Source organism: Oryzias melastigma, linkage group LG1 (assembly GCF_002922805.2).
Source record: "Oryzias melastigma strain HK-1 linkage group LG1, ASM292280v2, whole genome shotgun sequence".
Lineage (NCBI taxonomy): Eukaryota > Metazoa > Chordata > Actinopteri > Beloniformes > Adrianichthyidae > Oryzias > Oryzias melastigma.
In genome coordinates, this window is record NC_050512.1 from 7,425,370 (window position 1) to 7,449,573 (window position 24,204).

Below are 24,204 nucleotides of genomic sequence, written 5' to 3' on the forward strand. Positions count from 1 at the left end.
TTTTTCTGCTTTTACTAGTAAGTAAAAACATAAAAGTAGCGTAGAATCCAAAATATCTTAAAACCTTTACATGGAAATGCAATAAACTAATGTCGCTCTGATAATAAACCATTCTGATAGTAGATTAAACCATTTACTATCATTTTCATCTGTTAGCCCTATAATCTGACATGTCCAAAAACTAAACATAAATGAATTAATCAGTTAAGTTTGAAGTTTTATTTCAATGTCAAAGAGCTACAATAGAGGAATAAAAGAGCTGCATGTGGCTCTGGAGCCTCAGGTTGCAGACCCCGGTGGTCTATAGTATTCTTGCTATACTTATACTCACGTATAGGCTTGTTATTCAAGTGTAAAACGAGTAATTGATTAATCAATTACTTGGTTGATTACTCAATTCATCGATTAGCCAATGAAAGGATTTCTCTTCCTTCAATCCAACCGGATTGGTCTGTCTAAGGCAAAATCAAATCAATTTGGCCTATACTATTAAAAATTAGCCTGAAATGAGGTTAGTTTATAATCCATTTTGGAAAATACCACATGGATTAAGATGTAGGTTTACTTTAATATAACATAAAATGATCAAGTGTCATAACATCGGACTATCCACCAAAAAATGATCAACCGTTGTTAAAATGAATCATTACACCTCTACTGACTATCCTCATTAAACAATCTGATAGGAAAGGTTCTGAAGAAAACTTTTTTCTGCCCGATGAAAGTCATACATTATGACAGCAAAACTGTATAGTTAAATTGGGGATTAATTTCGAAATAAAAGTAATCTTTAGTAGATCACATTTTGCAAACAGCTGTCTGAGTAATTAGTTCGCAAGAAATCTTGTCTGGTCGAATGAAGCAACCGCAGTGTGACGTCAGCCCAGTTCAGTTTGATTGAAACATGAAAGACACTCGACGAGGACTGTACCAAGTACTGCAACTTCACGGGGGTCACCTTTACGTTGAGGCGTAATCCTTTGAAGTTCCAAACAGTTAGAATTTTGACACATTAAAATGTGAAATACTAAATTAAAGAGAATAAAATCACTTGACATACGGAAGTTATCTAATTTAATTATATAATCAGCTTTAAAAGTGAACCTGTCAATGGTTTTCCCCTCGCGGTTTTGTTGCGCGTGCGTTCTGTTTTGACTGTCAGAAACGGGCTCGCGGACTTGGCCGGACAGTCCGGTATCGAAACAGTAAGTAAAGAAGTACTTTTAATTTATCGCTGTTCTCGTGTCTCGTTGTGAAAACTGGTTCGGTTTGTAGTTTCCGGGCGGTGGGGGTGGAGGCATGAAATCAGTAACAGGTTGTTCGATCGACACACGACAGAAAAAAGTATAGAAGAATGTGGGAGGGGGTGCCTGTGTACCCCTCGCCCCTTCTCGGTCAGCCTACCCCCCCTCCGGGGGTGGCCGCGTTCCAGTCAATGGTTCCGCACAGGAGTGCATGTTCTGCCTCCACACGCGCTTTCATCCAAATCATAAATCGTAAAAGTCATTTTTCCCATCTGTCAGTGAAGTGGTCATCAGATAACGTGGAGTCTACCAAGCTGGAATCAGGTCAGAGTCGCATTACTTCATACATCTCAAGTAAAAGTAATGCTACTCAAGTGAAAAAAGTACTGTAGTACTGTGTGTACTGAAATGTGTTCTTTCAGATGTTTTGATCAGAAATCAAAGCACTGCGTTTATATGTGACACTCAGCATTTTATTACCATGAAACAGGAACTGCTGTGTTTTGGAGTATTACTGTATCCAGCTATGGTTCTCCAGAATGTATCATGCTCCCCGTCAGTGTTTGATCAGGGCTGTGTGAACTTCAGATGCAGTGTGCAAAACAAAAGAACCATCCCATAATAATGCAACATGTTCCCGCCCTGCTCATGTTTCTCAATTCTCTGAAACCCTCATGAAAAAGACTTTATATTTAAAGGCAGATGGTGTCATTACTGCAGGGTCTTCAAGAACATGGTGGAGTGACTCAACATGGTAGAATGTGAAACCGAAGAAGTTCTAGAGGAGGCTACACCTAATTACTGTCTTCTCTCACTGAGATTCTCGAACTTGGAACAAAAAATTGGGCTGTACATCCAGCTGCAGAAATCCTACATTGGAGCTCAAATTCACTCACCCATCTATAAAAACTTGCTTAACCCCTATTAAGGTCACAGAGTTGCTGGAGCTTATCCCAGCTACTTTCAGATTAAGTTTGTCCATCACAGGACCATGCAGAAAAAAACAACCCCACACACATATTCATGCCTAACGTTTATCACTTGAAATCGTGCATTTGAGTGTCCCTTTCCAATGAGAACTCTGTGTTTGAAAATGCTTTGATTTATGGTGGGCCAAAGTCTTCCTTCTCTGTTTCAATTCTTAATCCTCCATTTGCAGAAAAATAGATTCATCAACATCCTCGTTGGAGCTGACATCTGGCTTGAAAGTGTGCGGCTGGATAGCTCCAACATTTCTCACTGTTTTTCTTTTTTTTCTTGCTTTGCTAATGTTAGCTAGGGGTTGTGAGGTCTTTGTTACTAGTGGGAGAGAGTGTAAACAGAGGCATGCTGAGAAATTAGCAAGACTAAATTCTGTTCCAGTTGTCCTGCCTACAACTCAAAAAGGACATTTTCTAAAGAACTTCTGAATCTATGCAGAAAATATGTCTCAGACATGACACATGCTTTTTGATTTTGGCTAAAAACTCCATAATCAAAATTAAAAGACCACTGGGAATGCGCTGACAAAAAAATATATAGTTGGAGTTGGACTTTAAAATTCCGATTTTAGGCTCTACGTACAAAACGTGGAGCGACTGAGCGCGTGCAGAAAGTCAAACCAGTTGAACTTTTACCGATCAGGGACTTAGATTTGGTACTAACATAGGGGGAGCATCTTCTTGAAAACACGGAAGTTACAACTGTAAAATTGATCATGGAGGAGAAATTCATTATTGTGGAACTCTATGACACCAAGTTTTTCATTTGTCAGAACAAAACTGTGGAAAAAAAAGCCTGGCGCAAGATTCACAAGCTTTGTAAAACTATGACATTTCACACCAAGCCTCTTCCAACTGTAGGTACATGTGCTAAATATCGGGAAGAACAGTTCAGTGGTAAGACCATGTGCTAAAAGCCTGTTCAAGAATGTCACTTAAGCGGTACTTGAACAAGCCTAACATGCCTGGTGTGTCCGTGGCTTAATAGACGGTTTAGAGTCGTCTATGGAGCATGTTTTTGGACTGTGGGTGGAAGTTGGAGAAAACCCACGCATGAACCAGGAGAACATGCAAACTGTGCACAGAGAGGACCCAGAAATGATTTGAACCAGAACATTCTCACTGTAAGGCAGCCGCAAAACTGATGTCAAGTTTCAGTGTGTCATTGTGTGTGTTCATTCTCACACACAGCACATGTCTTCTAAATGCGATGGGTTTGAGCTTTTGAGTGATCAGCTGTTTCCCGTTGCAGGCCTTCAGACAGACGTTAGCTTGTTTTGTCCTTTTAACAAAGGATGAACTCATGGAACTGTGACTCCTGATCAGCTGAAGCTGGTGTGTGTCCGATGAGGAAATGCAAAGAACACGGGGGGGTGTTTTGTGGGACAATGAACGAGTGAGGTCACCACCTTTGAGAGCAAATGAGTTGCAGCCTTTTAGGAGTTGGAGAGCATCTACTGTCTTCTGCTCCGCTCTCAGGATCCATCCCTCCATCTTCATCCATGTTGTAGTGTCCACAGAAACTACTACAATGGTTCTGTTAATGTAGGACTAACGCACCACTGTGGGGACTCGGGTCATTACCGTTTTAGTATTTGTTCACCATTTGGCATGTCCTATCAGGGGTCTCCAGCTTTCACCAATCCGCACATTTGGTTTGGCGGTTTTACACTGAATGCCCTTCCTGATACCACCCTGTATTTTATCTGGGCTGGGGACCAGCACAGGGAGACTCGGACTCGGCAGTAGCTGCCAAAGTTGAGAGATCAGATGTCCCTGTCACTGAAAGAATAAGGGTCCATCTGATAACTGCTTTCTGTTTATGCTGGGAAGTAGTGGAGTTTTTCTTCATTAGTGTATTTGCTTGTGCTCTTTTTGCATTTCAGGCTCAAACTACAGGCTAATGTGGACTTTGTCTTCAATCTAGTGACATATTCTGACCCTCTGACCCCGTCCGACTCCCACAGCTTCCTCCCTCAGAGTTCTCAGATTCAGCACTCTGACGTCTGGTGTTCAGTGAAGGAGGCATTCTCTTGGAAACACTGCAGTGACTTCAGCTTGGTTTAACCCTTTCAACTCCAGAGCTTCAGCGTTTGTCTCTTTTATTTACTGTAATTTTTTCATTGTTAACACGATCAATGTAATTCCAGCAGATTCTGAAGGAGATAAGCGGATCATGCCGGTTTTCTCCTTCAGAATCTACTGGAATCGTGTTAAGGTGAATTCACACCAAATGTGATTTGAACAGCGGAGGTGGCCAGTTTCAATGTTAAGTCTGGCAAGAAGATGCGACTAAAGTCCTGTGGCGCAATTTGAGTGATGGCAAAGGTCTGGCAGAAGTTCGATTTGAGTGACACAACGCAAATCGGATGGTACAGCCAAAATTTAAATATCTGAAGCTTGACAGGTCTGCACATCACATCTACCAATCAGGAACTCAGTTTTGGGCATGTTAGATTTTCAGTGACTCGATCAGCGGGTAGAATATAACTCCAAAGGGAGCATTTTGGACAGAACTTCCATCTTTTTCCTTTACCCGTTAGAGCTGCAGGGTTGCAGAGCTCATCCAGCTACTTTGGGGCCAAGGCGGGATACACTCTGGACCGCCGGCTTTCGTCCCCGCGGCGAAGCTCACTCGCTCAATATGCCGGCAGACAGAAAAAGGAAAAAGGTCTCCTAATTTTGTTTTTCCCCCTCGGGTTAATATGAGACAATGAGCCTTCAAGCTCAGCTACTTTCAGTAGCTGTGTCATTAGTCAGAGCTTTTTCTAGCATCTGGTTTTCTGATCCAATGCAATTTGAAATAAGATATACTTAGAAACTTAGTTTTTATAGAAAACTCTTTTATATAGGTTCTTTACTATAGAAAAAATGCTTCAAGAACATGTTGAAAAAACAACAGTGGGTCTTGAAAGCATTAGATTACTGGTAGGTTTGATGTGGACCTGCTTTAAGTGTTAGCTTTTTTTAGAGGTGTGGAGGTTGGTGGTGAAACTAAGCCTGTTGCATCTTGGTCTTGATAGAATGTGCTGGAAAGACAAATTTAAGGTTTGATTGATGGTTAAGTGTTTTAGGCATTTTAGTTCATATTTTCGTGTTTGCAGAAACCAGACAGACTTTCGCTCTAATCAGAGGGTCCCTTTAGTTTATGCTCATTCTTGCATGTGTAACCATGAAGGAATGCACATCCAGCATGTTGTTATTTTGTTTTGAGGGGAGTGTATAACAGATGTTAGGTTCTGGTTGTGTGGTTCCTGTACTAAAAATTGGAGGGTATACAATCTAAACTGAGAAAACTGTATCTGGTGCTGCAGAGTTGTCCTGACCAAAGCGCCTACAGCCACATCAGTAATGTATCTGTATTCGGAGCTTCAGACGAGGTTCGAACACGTCTGTTTCTGTTGGAACAGTTTTGTCCCCTCTTCACGCATGCACAGCTTTGAGGTGTTTCACTCAGACGTGTAAAATCAGCAGCTCTGCCCTGTTTTTCACGGTTCAGTCTCGCGTACTTCATCTCACAAAGCAGACTGAGCGCAGCTTTCCTTTCTGACACATTTCTTCCATTTGAAGGTCTAAAATGTCACGCTCCAGAAACTCGAGCTGTTATGACACAATAACCAGTCATTACTCGCACGGCATTTTCTGAAAAAAAGAGTGTTCACAAAAAGCAGCAGGAGTCTTCCTGTTTACATGTTATTGTGGATACTCTGGTTAAAGCTGTGTCAGCAATCGAGGATTTCATGACTCAGCAATTGTTTTGTTTGTTTATAGCTCCAAGCCAAACCTGAAGAAGATCTCATTTCTATCTTTGTCTGGTCCTCGTCTGATCTAAAGCTGATCGTGGTCTAATTCTGGTCTGGTCCTGGTCTGATCTTACTCTGTTCTTGGTCTAAACCAGGTCTTATCCTGGTCTGTTTTTGGTCTGATCCAGAATTGGTCCAAGTTTATTACTCATCTAGTACTGGTCTATTTTTCATATGGTCCTGGTATGATCCAAAGCTGGTTCTGGTCTGTTCCTGGTTTGACCCAAAACCAGTTTTGTTATATTCCTGAACTGATTCTCTTCTAGTCCAGGTCTAGTTCAGGTCTGGTCCTTGTTTAATCGAGGTCATTCCTGGTCTGATCCTGGTCTAGTCTAGGTCTGGTCCTGGTTTGATCCTGGTCTGATTCAGCTCTGGACCTTGTCTAATCTCGGTCTCTACTGGTCAAATTTAGATCTGGATTCTGCCTTATTCCTGGTCTAACCCTGGTCTGGTCTAGGTCTAGTCCTGGTTTGATCCTGGTCTTTTCCAGACCTAGTCTTGCTTAATCCAGGTCATTTCTGGTCTGATCTAGAGCTGGTTCTGGTCTATTCCTGTTTTTTTCCAGACCAAGTCTTGCTCTAACCCTGGACATGTTCTGGTCTGTTCTTTTCTAATCCAGAGCTGGTCCTGATCATTTTTTGTTTGTTTTTGATCCAGGCCTGGTTCTAGCATGATCCAGGTACAGTTTTGGTTTAACCCAGAGTTGGCCGTGGCCTATTTCTTGTCTGGTTTGTCTGTTCTCTTGCAGATGAACTCTGGTACGGTTCACTTCAGTGTGAATACAGAAACACGTAATAGAATTTTTTCTTGAATTTTCAGTAACTGTTGATAAGAACTTTCTTCCATTGAGTTGATGAAGATTTCATTATCCAGGTGACATTTTGAAGTGAATCAGGGCATCTGGACTTAGTCCTCTTCCTTTGAAACATTTTACCACTCATCCAAGTGGTGAAAGGACCAAACTCTTTGCTTCCAATGAGTTTGTGAGTTGTTATGCACTAAGCCCTGCAAACCGAAACCTCTCTATAAAGGTTGTGGTTTCAAATCTTTGAACTTCTGAAGTGACAAAACTGAGGGAACAGGGACGTATATGCTTTGCAGATACCAAAGAACAGTCACCTCTAAAAGTTTCATACTGACGTGTGGTTGGCAATGGCCTAGTGTGGCATCTAGATCTGCCTCCACCCCCAAAACACACATACATAGTGGTGCTTTCCCTTTATCAGTGAGTACCTTTTTAAAACTGACTCTTGTTGGAGAAAATTTTGCTTTAAAATACCCAGAATTCATCAAAAACTAGTTGACAACAAAACAATGAGTGGCGTGAAATTATGGGATGTTGTGTCAAAGTTTGGAGCTGTAAACTGGTGTTCTCTTTTTTTTACCGGTTACATATTCACCTGTCTTCTCCTGGAAAAAAAAAGGTTGTTGAGTAAAGGAGAGCTACTCAGTCAGTCTTCAGCATTTGTTTGTAAGACAAATAACTAACACAGGTGTTGCTTCTCTGCCCCGCCCTCAGGAAAGGGACTGCTCACCATGGCGGAGGGCAGGTCTGAACAGGTGAGGGTGTGATCCCTCTGTGCTTGATCCACTCCGAAGCTGACAGCCGGGAGGATCGAGGAGGAATGGCTGGAAACTTTGACCTGAACCAGCCTCTCGTGGGGGCCGGACTGGAGTGAGTCTTTTGCTTCTTCTTTGTCTGGCTTCCCGCTATGAGCTTTCAGGAACAGGTGGATTCAAAAGTTCAAAGGCTGCATGTCACATAGCGTTTGTCTGCTTTCATTTTTGTGTCATGTGACCCACTGCGGGCCTCTAGTCATGAAAGAAAACATGTTTGAATTTCAACTGTCTGCTTCCTGCACTGTCTGTGTGGAAGTCAAAGGGAAGTGGCCTCTGACTGAATACTGGAAGTCAAGTGGTATTTACCCTGTTATGTTTTCATGCTGACTTGTGTTCTTCATTTCAACCTTCTGAAGAAGACTCACTGACAAAACAGCAGAATATTTATGGAAAAGGAAAACTTCTTTCCAGGAAGTGGACTCTTGTCAATCCCCTGGTGATGATGTTCGTCTTCCTGTCACGACAGACACACTTGGAGCTTTGTTGACTATGACATTCAGGGGGCGCCGTGTGAAACTAAACTAGAGCAGAAGGCGGGAGGGGTGGGAGGGATTTATCAGCATGTCAGCCGAGTCCAGAGTTCCTTTCTTAGCTGCCTTCTCCACATCTTTCTCGTGTTCCTGTGTCAGGAGCCCAGCAGATGAAGAAGGTGTCCATGTCAGCTTCAACCAGCTGATCGCAGAACAGTGTCAGGCGGGAGAACGTCTTGATGGATTTGAGCTGCAGCAGCTGGACGAGGAGAGCAGAGGTACGCCTCTGAAAGACCTCCATGTTCAAGCACGGCGAGTTTTCTTCACGTTTGGGTTTCTTCACAGATTATGTGGCCGAGTTGGGGTCTGGATTTGAGTCTTCGGGGCGGGGTCTTTACGACATTGAATCGGACGACGATGGACGACAAACTGACCCACTGGTCAGTGTACCCTGGTCCTCTGCCACGATGAAGATCCTGTCCTCCATGCCCAGCCGCACCATTGGTGAGCATCAGCTGATCAACCGAGCATCCATCTATTCAGGCCATGTGATTCACAAATGCTCATTTTCGACTGGCTCAGTGAAAGAGTGTCAGGTTATACCACACTCTTAAAAATGGGGCAGTAAGGGTTACCTAGTGTGGCTGGATCTGGTTCAAGTGTCATTTTCATACATTATGAAATATGTAGCTGTTCGGTTTCTATAGAAATATAATCATTTAAAGATCATTTAGACTTTTAAAACTCCAGTGAACAATGGCCTGTTTAGTTATTTAGTTTTAAATCAAATATTCACCTAAGAAGCCTTTTATTCTTTCTCTCGGAACCTTTGGCATTTAAGATTTTTTATTTGCAAATTTGGACTTGTAGTTAGTTCTTTAATCAGTCAATAGTAAAAACTGTATGTTTTTTTATGTAAAATGTGCTTTTTTTGCACACTGTTTTGTTTTTTCCTTGTTAAGTTTAACTTTTGTAGGTTTTTATATGAAGTTTTTTTTCTGTTCAACATCCTCAAATAGCTTTAGCAATAAAGAGGTACTTTAAAAGTTTAATGGAATTTTTCAGCTTCAAATTGTCCTTAATCAAACTCATCATCAGCAATCTGCATTCACAATCTTTTTACACTGGAAGAAATTCTCAGCAGTTCACACAAATCCAGTTTTCAGATCAAATCGTAACAAGAAACGTTTATCTTTTAATCTCTGAAAAATGCATCTGACTTCATCTGTGAACCCGGTCAGGCCGCAGCAGGGGGGCCATCCTCTCTCAGTACTACAACAAGACCCTGCAGCTCCGGAGACGCAGTCAGAGCCGGCCGTCCATCCGAGACTTCTCCCACTCCTCCCGGCCGAGCATCCGAGGATATGGCATGGAGGTGGACGTGATTGACGGACCCCAGTCTGAGAGTGAGGCTCTGATCTCTTTGTCTTTGAGTGTAAATGTGCCTGAGACCAAATAGCAGATGTTCTGGATTCATCCTTTCTCCTACCTATATAAAACCAGCCCACCATGATTGCTGACTGTGGTTATCTTCATCTTCTGGTTTGTCTGTAGTGGAGAAGAGTGAGCGCTTGGTGAACAACCTGCAGAACCTCTCAATGGGAGACCGAATGAAGATGCTGCGAGGGATGCCTTTGAGCGTGGTTGAGAAAAAAGAGCTGAGGTCAGAGCTCCATTCTGCCCTTCGCCTAACTTTTATAAACGTGTCATACTAAGTCATGCTTTCCCACACAGGAGGAAAACATTACAAAGGGACAAGCCCCTCACCTCCAGCAGTAAGATTCCTTGTTGCAGTCAGCTCAAGTATTACATCATCATAGTAAGTCACAGTTTTTTAAACTTCGCCTATGGCAGTGTCTTTTTGTCTTTTTCTTCTTCAAACTGATTTAGAGTTCGAGGCTCCAAGGATGTGTTCAGACTGGAAAGGTACGGATCAAATCCGGAACCTTGTGATTGGTCTGTATTCAGAACTGCCTTCGACTGGACTATTCTGTTTTGAACCAAAGCTTGTAAACAAAATCACATGACTAAAGGTCATTTTAGTCATTGGCCAGGAATTATGAGGGCGGGGCAAAGCAACGAGGAAAAGAATAATGGAGGTCTTGCGCTTTACAATCCTTGTCTGGAAAGTTCACTTATTCAAACTATATATGACACTTTTTACCAGTTCTTTGGTACAGTGTAGGCTTGCATCAGGAATTATGATTACTGAGGAGACGGCTAAGAAAATACACTGATAAGTGTTTATGACAAATGAATAGTCGGGAAAGGAAAAGCAATGTGTATCATGCTAAAATTATTTTTGAAAAGCCAGCATTCATCCGTCCTCATGTCAATGTCTGTGTCATTGTTGCTCCACGTTAGTTCACAGCTTATGGTTATTTCCTTTCTTCTATGTTTACATCCCATAATGCCTGGCTACAGTGGCCATTTTGGTACAGTTGTTCCGGTCCGAGCACGGAGTTCATTGAGACTGAGGAGTCTCAGTGAACCAGAGCTCAGTCTGATTGGAAACAGTCTAAAACCACCTCAAAAGACGGGTCAGAGAGCAGTTCCTGGTCCCGGACCTGGGTCTGCTTGGGTGTATTTAGACTGAAATCGTGGTTTACCCTGTGAGGTTCCTCCACCCTAAGAAAAACTAACATGTATTAGCACACAATGACCACAGAGAAACCTGGGTGTTTTCACACCTCTGAATATTTTCTCCTTTTGGTACACTTCTCTGAAAAGCCGTGTTACCACTGAGTGGTTCGGTCCGGTATTTTGTGTGTTTCCAATGTTAAATGTACCCATTAACCCTATCTGATGGGGTCAAGATGACCCCAGCCTTACATTGGTGTGTTATCCCTCCAATGACAAAAGTGGACAAAGGGGTCAACGCGCAGCGACTGCTCAGTGGAAACGAGGCTAAAGAGTACTGATCTCTGTTTCTGTCCCCCTCCTCCAGGCGGTGAGGCACAGCTGGTACAGCTGGCTGTCCTTCTTGCACTCCCTCCAGCTGTGGCAGTTTCTCCTCAAGAGAGTTGGAGGTCGCTTTGGAACCGGAGTGCTTTCCTACTTCTTGTTCCTGAAGACCCTCCTCTTCTTCAACGTTTTCCTGTTCCTGGTCACGTTCCTGTTCCTGGTGCTCCCCCAGGCGATGCACCCTCCAGAGCTGCCTGAGGAGCGGCGGAACTTCACTGGGCTGGACCTCATCAGTGGAGCGGTAAGATCAGTGCTGAGGTGGCAGCAAACCTATAAAGGCTGTGTTGCACTGCTGCTGCACACAATTTGTGCTTATTACACAGATGAGAATTGATCCTATCTGAATATATGTAGAAAAAGCAAAAAAAGTTGTATTTTTACATGAAATTTTCACAGATTTATCTCGAATGGACCACGTTAAAACCACAAACGTGCCCCTCATTGACTTTTTTTCACTTTGACATTCAGAGCACTGGAAAGAAATTACATTGCGGGCCCTCGCGATGCTTTGTTTTAAGTAAACCTTGTGCTATCCTAGGTATGTTGACGTTGGGAGCCGGGTCTTCTGGACCCCACAAGACAGCGTGCTGAACTTTTTTTTTTTTTCTCAATTAATTTTGATTTTCAATGGTGTCCATGGCAGTCATGAAATCATGTCCATCTTTATCCACATTTGTCATGGGATAGATGACCAACAATGCAAGGCCCAATCTGAATTATTCCCTTCTCCCTTCCCCTTCATTTAACCCTCCAAACGAAGCATTATAAAAAAAATAGTGTCTCATATTTCGGACGCTACTTTCATTCGATGACGACACCAATAATTGCCTAGCGTTAGCGCGGAGCTTCCAGTGCTTGAATATACATAACCAGCAGTGGTTTAATAACTTTAAAAAAGTCATGCTACGATAAAAAGTCATAACTTACATTTAAATGTAAACGTCTGTGGTTCAGAGCACACCCATGTGAAGAGAAGCGCTTCTCAGGGCGACGCGGTTTAGTCTTGCGGGGGAGGACTTTATTTCCCTCCATTTGGAGTGTCGGATTTAAAAAATACATTTCCTGGACACAATTGGATTTACACTCCCCCTTCAAATAAAGGGGAGGGAGAAGGGCTAGGGAGAAGGGAAGAATTCAGATTGGGCCCTTGGCTTGGGTCATCTGGAAACCATAAGATAGATAAGAAGGATAGTCGAAAGCACGACAAAAGCCAAAAGCATGACGACAAAAGCCGAAGTCTGATGACAAAAGCCAAAGCACAACCACGAAGCATAACCACGACAGCACAAGCCTTAGCACGACAACAAAAGCTGTAGCCCCACAACAAAACACTAAACATGATGAAAAAAGCCGAGAGCAGGACGACAAAAGACAAAGGCCGATGACAAAAGCCACAACATGACAACAAAAGTGGAAGCACGACGACAAAAGTGGAAGCCCGATGACAAAAGCCACAAAGCAGCAATCAAAGCGGAAGTACAAAAGTGGAAGCACAACAACAAAAGCAGAAGCACGACGACAAAGTGGAAGCAAGACGACAAAAGCAGAAGTAGAAATGTGGAAGTACAACAAAAGTGGAAGCACGACGACAAAAGCCACAAGACAATGATCAAAGCGGAAGTACAAAAGCGGAAGCACAATGACAAAAACAGAAGCACAAAGACAAAAGTGGAAGCACAATGACAAAAGCCATAAAATAACGACAAAAGCAGAAGTACAAATGTGGAAGTATGACAAAAGTGGAAGCACGACGACGAAAGCCACAAGACAACGATGAAAGCGGAAGTACAAAAGTGGAAGTACAACAACAACAGCGGAAGCACAACGACAAAAACAGAAGAACAATGACAAAAGCAGATGCACGACGACAAAAGCCATAAAATGACAAAAGCAGAAGTACAAAAGTGGAAATACGACAAAAGCAGAAGCATGATGAAATGAATAATAACTTTATTCTTGCATTCATTGAGTTTCAAGCTATTGCCACTCAATAGCTTGAAACTTTGAGCATTAACCTGAAAGGGGACAAATAAAAATAAAACTGGGGGATTTTTTTGTTATCGTTTCCTTTAACTATTGCATACTTTTTATTATTGTCTTGATTTGAAATTGATTTCTCTGTGCTTGTTCTCACTCTGGTTTCTTCAGAAACTCATTCCCAAATCAAGTTCAGCTCAATTCAAAGGACTGAATCTGTTTTTTCTCCATCTCTGTCTCAGGGGCACTTCACTGACACGCTGATGTACTATGGATACTACAGCAACTTCACTCTGCGGAGGAGCTGTGCTGGACAGCACAACACCTCCGCCTCCAGCGCCCCTGACTGTTTGTCCAAGCGCCTCTCTTACAACATGTCACTTGCCTATTTCTTCACCATCGGGATGTCGTTCTTCATAACCTGCATCATCCTCGTGTACAGGTGCTGAGAGGAAAGCTTCATCTCCCGTTGTGGCTCATAAATCTGACACTTGTTTCTGCTGACAGCATGTCCAAGTCGTTCGGTCGCAGTTTTCGAATCGACAAATCGTATAGCATCTTGGCCATGAAGGTCTTCAGCTCGTGGGACTTTAAGGTCATCAAGAAGAGCTCTGTGGAGCTCATGTCTGAAAACAACTGCACACAGCTGAAGGTACACAGACGTCTGCTCAGAGATCTCCACATGTTTCATTTAGCCGACAGATAAGACCAAGATCCTTCTTCCTCTGTCCATGAAACGCTGCTGAATCATCTCGCAGGAGATACTGGCTGAGGTGGTTCAGAAGAAGGAGAAGACCGGCCCGTGTCAGGCTCTGTGGCGGCTGATGGTTCATGGACTGGCGTGGGCCATCTGCATTGGAGCCACTGCTGGCTGCGTGATCAGCGTTTACTTCTTCTCTGAATTCATGCACAAGGTGAGGCTGCCGTCCTGCTTTACCTCATGTGTTCTGATCTTCCATTAATGCCACAGCGGTACCAAAGCAGTCGACTGTGAAGAGCTTCCACTGATAAAGCATTTAAATATTTAAAGTTCAAATGAAAAGGTGAAGTTTAGATAGAAAGGTGTTATATCTGTTTATATAAGATTTAGATATCTAGACAGAGTAACAAATATTCTGGTTTATTATTTTTTAGCAATTCTTGGCCACATGGGGGCAGCATTGTTCAAACAAAGGTTAAGAGGCGTAAATCGTACTGTTCTTAAGCCTTTCAGAATAAGCCATATCCATATATACTTTTTTGTTTTTCTCTTCTGCAGGATCTGCAGCGAACTGCTCGTCTGGCCAACACCAACCCTTTACTGAAGGAAGCCAGTCTGCTGGCCCTCCCCGCCCTGGTGTCCCTCCTCAACCTGCTGCTTCCGGGCCTCTTCAACCTGGCCGCCTGGATGGAGGAGTACCACTCTCCGTCCGTGCGCACATACGTGGCTCTGGGACGGTACGGCTGCAGCAGGACTTGCAGAAGCAGCGTGCAGAACTGTAACTGCTTTCTTCTGTCTTCTGCAGAAACTTGATGCTGAAAGTGAGTGTGCTCGCAGTCCTCTGTTATCACTGGCTCGGGCGGGTGGCAGCCAAACCCAGCGACATTAACCTCGTGGTAATTTTCATATCAGAGCACCACACACACACTGCACACAGAAAACAAACACACACTCCCACCAGATGCTGGAAACTCAGCCACGACTAACCAGCTTTAGGTTTGCAGATGAGCTGCAGGAACACAGGAGGAGCAGTTCAGATCATGGAGCTGCTTACAGTGCTGAGTGTGGGCGGAGCAACCACTGTCTCAGGGCAAACTTTATGTAGTGACGGCGTCAGGCTGAGCTTCTGTAATCATCCTCAAATGCTCACTCAACTCAAGATGTTCTGAACCCCTTTGACTGTATATAGTGAACCGGATCTCCAAATTATAAGTACCTACTGTGTGGCCTTTTAACAAGCTCACTCCTGATTGGAGAGAGTGGTTGCCATGGAAATGTAGACTTAAGACCGACACAGACCAATCACAGCTTACTGAGGACGTCTGGTGCCACCGTGGCGACTAAATTGACTTCATTTAGTTGGAACCACAAGTAAGTCATTTTCTAGTGGTGATGCCACACTCATTCACTCCGGTTCTCTGTATACAGTCAATGACATAAACACACAGGCACACACAAAATGTGAATGTGCTTGTGCGTTGATGAAAATCTTATTCTGTTCTTTGATTTGGATCAATGGTTCGCATCACTCACGTTTCTTGTTCCCTTCTTCCCAGTGCTGGGAGACGTTTGTGGGTCAGGAACTGTACCGCTTCCTCATCATGGACTTTATCTTCACGCTTCTGAACACGCTGTTTGGAGAGCTGCTCTGGAGGTGAGTCAGGGTGTCTGTTCCAGAAAACATCTGCACATCCTTCAAGATGTTCTCTGGAGTTCATAACCACTTAGTGAATGAATGAGGTATTTATTTCAAGAAGAAAACGTTTTAGCAGCATTCAGGGTGGTAAAGCAACTGAGTTTGTTTTATGTTTTTGTTCTGAAGTTTCAAAAAGGTGAATTTGGGATGAACCCTGTGAAATTAAATCTGCTCAGTCTTTTTTTTTCCTTCTCAGACATAACATTTTAAAGATAAAAGATTTTGACTTTCACAGGGTTCTAGAGTGCGACCAATTTGGTCGCATTTGCTTTCTCTTTCGAGAGAAAGAGTAAATTAAATCTTCTTTCTCTCGCTAGCTTACAGCCCCTCACAACCCCATGCTAACATTACAGTGAAACAAAAACAGTGAGCAAAATCGCTTCTATCCAGCCGTACAGTTCTGATCCAGATTCCAGCTCAGACCAGGAAAACAAAGACGTTAATGGATCTATGTGTCTACAACTACATGGATCAGAATGCGGCGGAGCAGGGAGACTTTGGTTCCACCAATTTCACTTGCAGCCCCAAATTTAAGCTTTTTCAAACTGCACATTTTTATTAATTTTTATATATTATATTATTATTATATTATGTATGTTTACCAGTTTGTAAATTAATCATTTTTAAGTCTTAATGCAGATATCGACTGCAAATAAAAAGGAAAAGGGCCATGTAAAAGTGTTGTTAAATGCAATGTAGTTGAGAAGGTCGGTGCAACAAACTTCTGTGCTGGTGCACCTAAGAAAAAAAGTTTGCTGCAGCAGTGCAACCAGTACAAAGAGTTAGTCTAGAGCCCTGTTTCATATGACAAGAATCAACATTTCACTCAGAGCAGAACGCGTCAATGTTTTAAATGAACTTTTGGCTATATCATGCTATTCTTAAGCTTTTTAGAGTAAACTACATAATATTACCTTTGGAACACTAAAGAAAAAAACATTTATGAAACATGAGTTACCTTCGTGAGCTTTTTTCCTATTCAGAAGTAATTATTTGATTTCTGAGGCACCTGGTTTCGCTCCTTGTGGGTGTCGCCCATTTCATGACATCATCTTTGAACCGGCATCGGCAGCATGTCTGTGTTTCTCCCTCAAAAAAAAACATCCGAAATTTTGTTAAAATGGAAGTGCATATTGCGCATATAAAATGAAAGGGGGCGGTGCCTTCAGTGTAGATTCTTCCTGGAAGGGGCTGTTCCCCATTTTGTGATGTCATAATCTGAGATTGAGAGGGGCTGGTGCTCAGAGAGCAGGTTTTAGAGGATTACTCAGAAATGTGAGAATGGATCAAAATACTGCTTTGGGGTTGTTTTTCATGAGGAAATAACATAATACACTTAAAGTTGATTTTGTAAAAATGGGAGAAGTATTAATTAGAAAACATAGTCAACGGCTGGGTTGAAAGAATCAATTAATCAATTTGGATCGATTTAAGCCTAATAGATCAGTAATCCATTTACAAAGGATATAAATCGATTTAGCACATAAAGCTAAAGTCCGCTAGCTTGATGCTAACGTTCAATAGAATTTCCCATAGAGCGGCTAATGCTAACGTTCGGTTGACCAAAAAAATACATTGCTGACTAAATGAACATCTTTATTTACTTACAGGCATCAATTTTCCAAACTTTTTTAAGGAAATAATTTTTAAAGTAACTATTTGTGGTCCAAAACTTCGTTTTTTTCCTCATACTGTTGTTTTATTTTTGAATAAAGTGTTCTTCTATAGCGCGATCGCCACCTAGTGGCCAAACTGAAACTCCCTCCAGGAGAAGCAGAACAATGTTTACAATGTTTATGATCTGAACATTTTTGTTAGAACTTTAGAGAGTCTATGTAACACTGTATGATATTAACAATCTCATCATTTCACTAATATATTTTACAGTATGTGAACTGTATCAGATTAAAATAAATATATTCAAATTAAATAGATTTTTAATGTATTTCTAAACAAATGTGGAAGTCCAAATCTGACTTTACTGAACTGTTTTTCTGTGCCTCCTGCTCAAACTAAGGTCCTATTCTGCTGGTCTTTACAGCAAAAAATCAAGGGAGGAAGACTTCTAGTAGAGATTTACCTCCAATAATAAGCTTGAAGTATCCAGCACTGATCATAATGATGCTCTCTGCAGGTTGTTTTCTCAGAGAGTTCTGGGGAGGGGCAGAAAGCCGGCGTTCGATATCGCCCGGAATGTTCTGGACCTGATCTACGCACAGACGCTGGCCTGGTACTGAACGTTCAGATGAGCGTGAAGCCTCTCTGCTGCTTCTACTGACCCGCATGAATGTGTTTCTGCAGGATCGGCGTCCTCTTCAGCCCGCTGCTGCCGGCTGTGCAGATCCTCAAGCTGCTGCTGCTCTTCTACGTCAAAGTGGTAGCTCAGCCCGAACTCTGCGGCGGTCAGGTGGTAGCTTCACCCACATGCTGACCTCTCCCCCCGTTCTCCTCTGCCCTCAGAGCAGTGTGATGATGAACTGTCAGGCCCCCCGGAAGCCCTACAGGGTCAGCCAGATGACCACCATCTTCATCACCCTCCTCTGCTTCCCCTCCTTCCTGGGTGCATCTGTGTGTGTCACCTACACCATGTGGAGGTACCCTCAAAGTACCTAGTTACAAAGTAACTAGAGTTGGAACATTTTGATTGCAACTGCTATAACTCCAATGGATTCTGATGTGGAGTGAAGGAGCTTTGCGCCGATTCGGCTCCTTCACTCCACATCAGAATCCATTGGAGTTACGTTAAGTGTGTAAATAATGGAAGAGTATGTTTTATTTTGCGTTTATGACCCTCTGCTTCACTCTCTGTGCCCAGTATTCCGCCCTCCACCTCCTGCGGCCCGTTCCGGCACCTCGGGACCATGTTCCAGGCTGGGAAACGCTGGGTCCAGGAGCTGGAGAAGAATAACCCCGACTTGTCTGTGGTCGCCAAGGTGCACGCCTACCTGGTGGAAAACCCGTTTTTTCTCTTCGTCGGAGCCGGCATCTTCCTGTAAGTGTCACATGCACCTGATTTGAGATCCAGGACAGTGGGGGTCAGTGTTTTGTTTTGTTTTCCCTGCAGGATTGTGATCTACTTCTACAGTCAAGTGGTGGACGGCCAGAGGAAGGTCATCGCTTTGCTGCAGGAGCATATAGAGAAGGTCGGAGAAGGAGAAAAGCCTACCTTTGTTGTTTTGTTTGTTTCATTACCACCAAGGATTGAAAAATTAACATCAAAGCTAAAATGACTTTCCATCCTAGAAGTCTTACCTGGAATCATCTTTTATTTGAGCGTTCAAGTTAGTTCTGGGGTATCAATAATAATTTTCAGAAACAATTCGACAATTTTTTTTTTTTTTTATTCTTTCGATCCTCTCAATTCAAATTTGAGTTTACAAATTTATACATATCTGTTTAGAAATACATTGATAATCTACTATATGATTTGAATATATTTATATTAATCTGATACAGTTCACAAACTGTAAATAGTGAAATAATGAGATTGTTAATATCATACAGTGTTACATGGTTTCTCTAAAGGAGAAACTAACAAAAATGTTCAGATTGTTCACATTGTAAACATTGTTCTGCTTCTCCTGGAGGACGTTTCTGTTTGGACACTAGATGGCGATATCGCTATAGCATCACACCTTATTCCAGAAGAAAGTATGAGCAAAAAACTGTGTTTTAGACCACTGATGGTTACTTTAAAAATAATATTTCCTTAAAAAAGTTTGAAAATGTCATGGCCGTAAGTATATAAAGATGTTTATTTAGTCAGCAATGTATGTTTAGGTCGACCAAGCATTAGCGTTAGCGTTAGCCGTCCTAGTGATGGGTAGATGAGGCCTTGTGAGTAGGGCTGGGAATCACTGGGTACCTCACGATACGATACGATACGCGATACATGGTTCACGATATCGATAATATCGCGATACTGCGATAATTGGTAAAAATCCTCTCTAATAACTACCATTATATAGAACATGTTTTTGGGGGGAAATATATCCCCATTTGTCTTTTTTACCTTAAACACAATCATACTAAACAACTTTTCTTATTTTGTGCAACAAATTATAGACACTTTTGTGCAACATTGTTGAAATCAGTAATACTATGTCTTTGACAAACATTGACAACAACTGAATTGGAATTATCTGTCAGATTCAATGTTAACAATAGTAAACATGATCAGCAGTGACACTACTTAGTGCAGAATTGTTGTAAACAGAACAAAAATTAAATAAGTCAAGTGGCGACAGCTATCTACCTCCAAAAGAACGTCACACCAAAGGATGATGAATATAATGTTTTACAGCCTCTCTCAAAATTGACCTAATTTTTCGTGCACTTTTCCTTTACTTGAAAAGGGCTGAGCATCCAAAAATGAAGGCTGATTTACTCAGACTGTCACTTGAGATAATTTTTCCAATCTTTATTTATTTTCCATTTGGTCAGTCAGCAGTCAATAGGTAAAAACCTTAAAACACACACAATAATGGCAAATATAATTTTAAGTGCTTCAATTAATTAGCAACCTCCCTAATTTTACAGTGAATTCATGTACTTTAGTTTAATTACATTTAAATTTAAGTTCATACATCAAATCCTGCTTTTTATTTAAGAATTACTTTAAAATTAACATTAGCAACAAGTAATTACATTGTTTGAAAACGTCACATTATACATTTACCAAAGTTACACCGTATACCAGCAGGTTAGACATTGAAGTGTATGAAAGCGAAAATTCCGACGCTACTTGAAGTACACACACACACAACTGCGCAGCACGTGCCCAGTTCCCTCTGCAAACAGGAAGTAAGTGATCGCAGTCATTCTAGCGCTCAGACAAAGTCACTTCTTACCGGGTGGATCTCCTACAGATGGATGATAAATGCTGACAGGTAGAGATGCTTCACACACGCGCTACAGAGCCCGAATCTCACCGGTGCTTCTCCCGAATGAAGCGCGTGCATCGCTATTAAAAGTCCGACGGAGCGCGTCCATCTGCGCAATAGTTCCGGCGCGCGACTCGCACGCTCAGCGCAACAGCCTCTTTAAATGACAATATAATATCGATACTTGGTGAGAACCCATCGAGAATCGATCGCAGGACTAAATATCGCGATATATCGCAATATCGATATTTTGGCACACCCCTACTTGTGAGCCGTTTCAACACATTAGCCAAACTGTATCGATACCGTTACACTTAAGTACAATACTGACCCCTGCTGGACAGAAAGCACCATTCCTGGCAACCAAGTTAAGAAACTCCACTAATATACTGATTAAAAAAAAACGTGTATTTACAATATTTGACATAGTTGTTGTGGCTTGTTCATACTCATACCTCGACCTGTATTAAGTATGACAGTCCTGCTGAACAAATGTGATATTTAACCTACAAAACATAAAGTGATTATTTAAAATAAGAGTCAGAGAGGAAGTGTTGCCTAAAACACTATGAAAACTATTAATAAATAACCCAACAAAATTAATTAAAACTCCACATTCAACACCTTTAGGAAAAATTCAGTAAAATAAAATGTCACACACAGGTGGGCGGGGAAAACGGGCCATGTGAGTGTGAGAATCGGTCAACAGCTGGAAACGCACAACCGGGGCAGGAAAAAGTTTCTTTATTTATTTAATTATTTATTTTCTGTTAAATTAAACCGCTGGACTGATTTAGCACCAAAGTGACAGAAATATAACCAAGAGGATCCGGTCATTTTTCAAAATAAGAGTCCTTCAGTGTCTTAAATGAAAACTCAGATTGCAGTGATTCTCAGATAGAAACAAGTGACACAATGCGCTGCAGCAGGTCATGATGGGATTTATCGCGATACATATTGTATCGTGAGGCACAAGTATTGAGATACGTATCGTATCACCAGACTCTGACTAATGCACACCTCTAGTGAATACATTTACATTTTAGCCTCATAAATTAACCAACGAAACAGTATTTTCCAACAACAGTTATAGTCGATTTGTAAACAAGATTTTAAAGGTATAGGTCAGTTTAATTAACAACTTAACTCAGACAGATCAATCTGGTTTGATTTTAGGAGTAGAAATTGATTAAGTTGATTAATTACTACACCTCTGTTTAGTTCAGATATTTCAAGTTTAGGTTCATTTGAAGTTTAGGTAAGAGAGGACAGTGTTCATCAGAAAGTGACTTCTATAGTGAGATGAGTATTACAATTTTCTGCGCGGTTTAAGTATCTTACAGTGTTCTCACTGTGTCTCATGATGTCCTGCTGTGTCGAGCACTGTGGAGCAGCAGCTTTTGAGTCTCACCGATCTTCGGGTTTTGACTGTCATAAAAGCAGTTTATACGCTCAGATTGAGATTAGGATTGTTAATCTAAACTCCTTTTGTGGGATCCAGATGTATATTTAATTCTGGAATCTGCTTTTATCTGATGGACGTCTTCCCTCTTTGTTGTAAATTTTGAACCAAATTTCTGTCTGCAGTGCAGTCTGTTCCAGGCTTGTGCACGTGCAGCAATAACAGAAAAGACTTTCTTTTCATGCACTTTGTCTATATTGCTTCTGTCTTCAGATAACTTTGCAGCTCTCTGACTTAAAGTGGCTTGTTTTTAGCCATTGGACAAGTGGAGCCTAGCAAAGAATCTTCCTTTTTACATATTTTGGTTGAAGAAATATTTCCAGAGAAAAATAGATTCAATTAAAAAAGATGTTCTCTTGTCTAAATGTGTTCTTCTGATTGTAACTTTTTAAAAGAAAATAAAAGAATTAAGAAAAGGTCTCTCTCCATCAGAGCAGCTACTGTTTGAAGATTTTCATAAAAGGGAAAGTTTGACAGTTTTCTCCATCATCTCTTTGTTCAGGAGGGAGTGGATAAAAAGTACTTGATCACTCAACTTCAGTCTGTGCATGAGAGGAAAAAGGGAATCTCCAGAAGACTCAGGAGTCAGGTGAGTCTGATGTTCTGGCCTGTTTACTCCTTTGCTACAGTTGTACAAATAGAGCTGGAAAAACAAAGATGTGACTTTTCACAAGTAAATTCTTACTGTCAGATAATAAATGAGAGCTTATAGAAAACATTTAACAAGATCTGAGGGAGTTTAGTCTGATAAAAGGGAACAATTAGGCTGATCTTGTAGCCTATTGAAAGTCAATGGTAGCATTAGACTTCACACTATTTCCACATTTTCTGACAGGAGCATAGATTTTTGTTTGTTTTTTTGGAGGATGCCCCACTGAATTTAAGCAGATTGCTAAGCAAAGGGGAAAAAAACAGGATTCCTCAGGAGAGGAGAGGGAAGAGCCCAGTGCCAAATCCCCGTTTGACAGGCGGACAAGAGACATTTTGCATACGGGGAATCTCCTTCTGACAGAGGCTGAGTGGGATCCACTTTTGGAAACCCCCCTGCCCAGCCTCACCAGCCCCCCTTCCGGGTGCATTTCCCCCGTGGTGGTCAAGTCAAGTCCCGGCCGCTGTGTGGTTTATAGCGCCCGCCGCCCAGACCTCGTGAACTGAAGTAATCACTTCACTTGGTTGGAACTGGAAGTAATCCATTCTCTAGTAGTGACGTCTCACTCAGTCCAGTTCTCTATATACAGTCAAAGGAAATTAAACTATGAAATGTATCTGATAAAGATGCATGATGGGAAAAGTCTCCAAACGTTACTCAGTGAGGGGTGTTACTGGATGGAGAGCATTGGAGTGATCTGAGGAGCGATCGGATCTTTTGTGTTCACATAAAGGGACTTACTGACAGCCGTTCTTCCACAGGACTCTGGCTGTTGAAGCTGCTGCTCCTGCAGGAGAGCGTTCTCCACTGAGGAGCCTGGCAGCCGCTGGATGAAGCTCTGCAGGATTCTTCTTCACACATCATCCTACAGATTATTGGAGCGCTGGTGTTTCTGAAGAGACAGAATGAGGGACCAGCGGCCTCCATGTGAATCATCTCATCCACTGTGAATAAATGTTTTTTTCTGTTATAGGAAAAATACTTTATTGTTAAAACTTTCTGGGAAAAAAAATGTTTTTGATAAAAAGCTTTTTAGATCTGTGTTTTCCATTTGTTTTTTTGTTTGTTTTGTTTTGTTTTTTTAGCCATGCAACAAGATCATATTATAAAAGCTGCATATAATGGTTTCTCAGCTTTTGTAATAAATATGTAACTGAAACGTGAGTGTTTATTGTTGAGATTCAGGTGAATTCAGATGAACAGGACATTAAAGGTTTTTAAAAAACGTTCCAGTATTTTTATTTTAAAAAAAATGCAACTATTACTTAGGATTTACCTCAGAATAAAAGAGATTACTATCACTTACTGGAGCTGTAGTTTCAGTGGGCGGGGCAAACAGGCGGTCCGTCTGAATAAAGAAGCTGCAAAAATTCAAATTCCACCATAAATGTTCAGAAAAGGAGGAAGAAGAAAGCTGCATGGATACCATTGGGAGGAGGTTTGTAGTCTAAGGCCCTCCCTGACTCGACCCTGACTTAGGACAAGCACACTAGGGAGCGCCTCTATGGGTTTTTCAGTAACAAACATCCAACTGATAGACTTATGGTCCCATCCAAGGATTATGTCAGAGTTTTCATGCTCCATAAGGTCTCTGCTCATGTGGATCTTTTTAACCAGGAGGCAGCAACAGTCCAGCCTGAGATGAAGTGTTTTTTCTTCAGTCAGATGTCTGTGTTTATTGCTGAGAATGCAGCTAAATTAGAAAAAAAAAATAGATGCATTTCATCTTTGCCTTTCCAGAAGAACAATGTTGGTT

The 24,204-nt window shown here is 41.8% G+C and overlaps 1 protein-coding gene across 2 annotated transcripts; it reads left to right on the forward strand.

Annotated features, from left to right (window-relative positions):
• Positions 1-957: 957 nt before the first annotated feature.
• tmc6b (transmembrane channel-like 6b) lies at positions 958-23,674 on the forward strand. 2 transcript variants are annotated; one of them, XM_024259975.2, is made up of 21 exons: positions 958-1,205; positions 7,547-7,702; positions 8,277-8,395; positions 8,463-8,621; positions 9,359-9,523; positions 9,672-9,780; positions 9,852-9,936; positions 11,065-11,322; positions 13,301-13,500; positions 13,566-13,710; positions 13,817-13,972; positions 14,317-14,495; positions 14,564-14,654; positions 15,315-15,412; positions 17,589-17,684; positions 17,756-17,831; positions 17,915-18,048; positions 18,270-18,446; positions 18,519-18,597; positions 22,302-22,388; positions 23,210-23,674. In XM_024259975.2, the coding sequence occupies exons 2-21, from the start codon at positions 7,653-7,655 to the stop codon at positions 23,222-23,224; spliced, it is 2,478 nt and encodes an 825-aa protein (XP_024115743.1). In that variant the 5' UTR covers positions 958-1,205; positions 7,547-7,652; the 3' UTR covers positions 23,225-23,674. The 2 variants fall into 2 exon arrangements, with proteins under 2 accessions (XP_024115743.1, XP_024115744.1); XM_024259976.2 differs by lacking the exon at positions 958-1,205 and adding an exon at positions 1,437-1,568.
• The last annotated feature ends 530 nt before the right edge of the window (positions 23,675-24,204 follow it).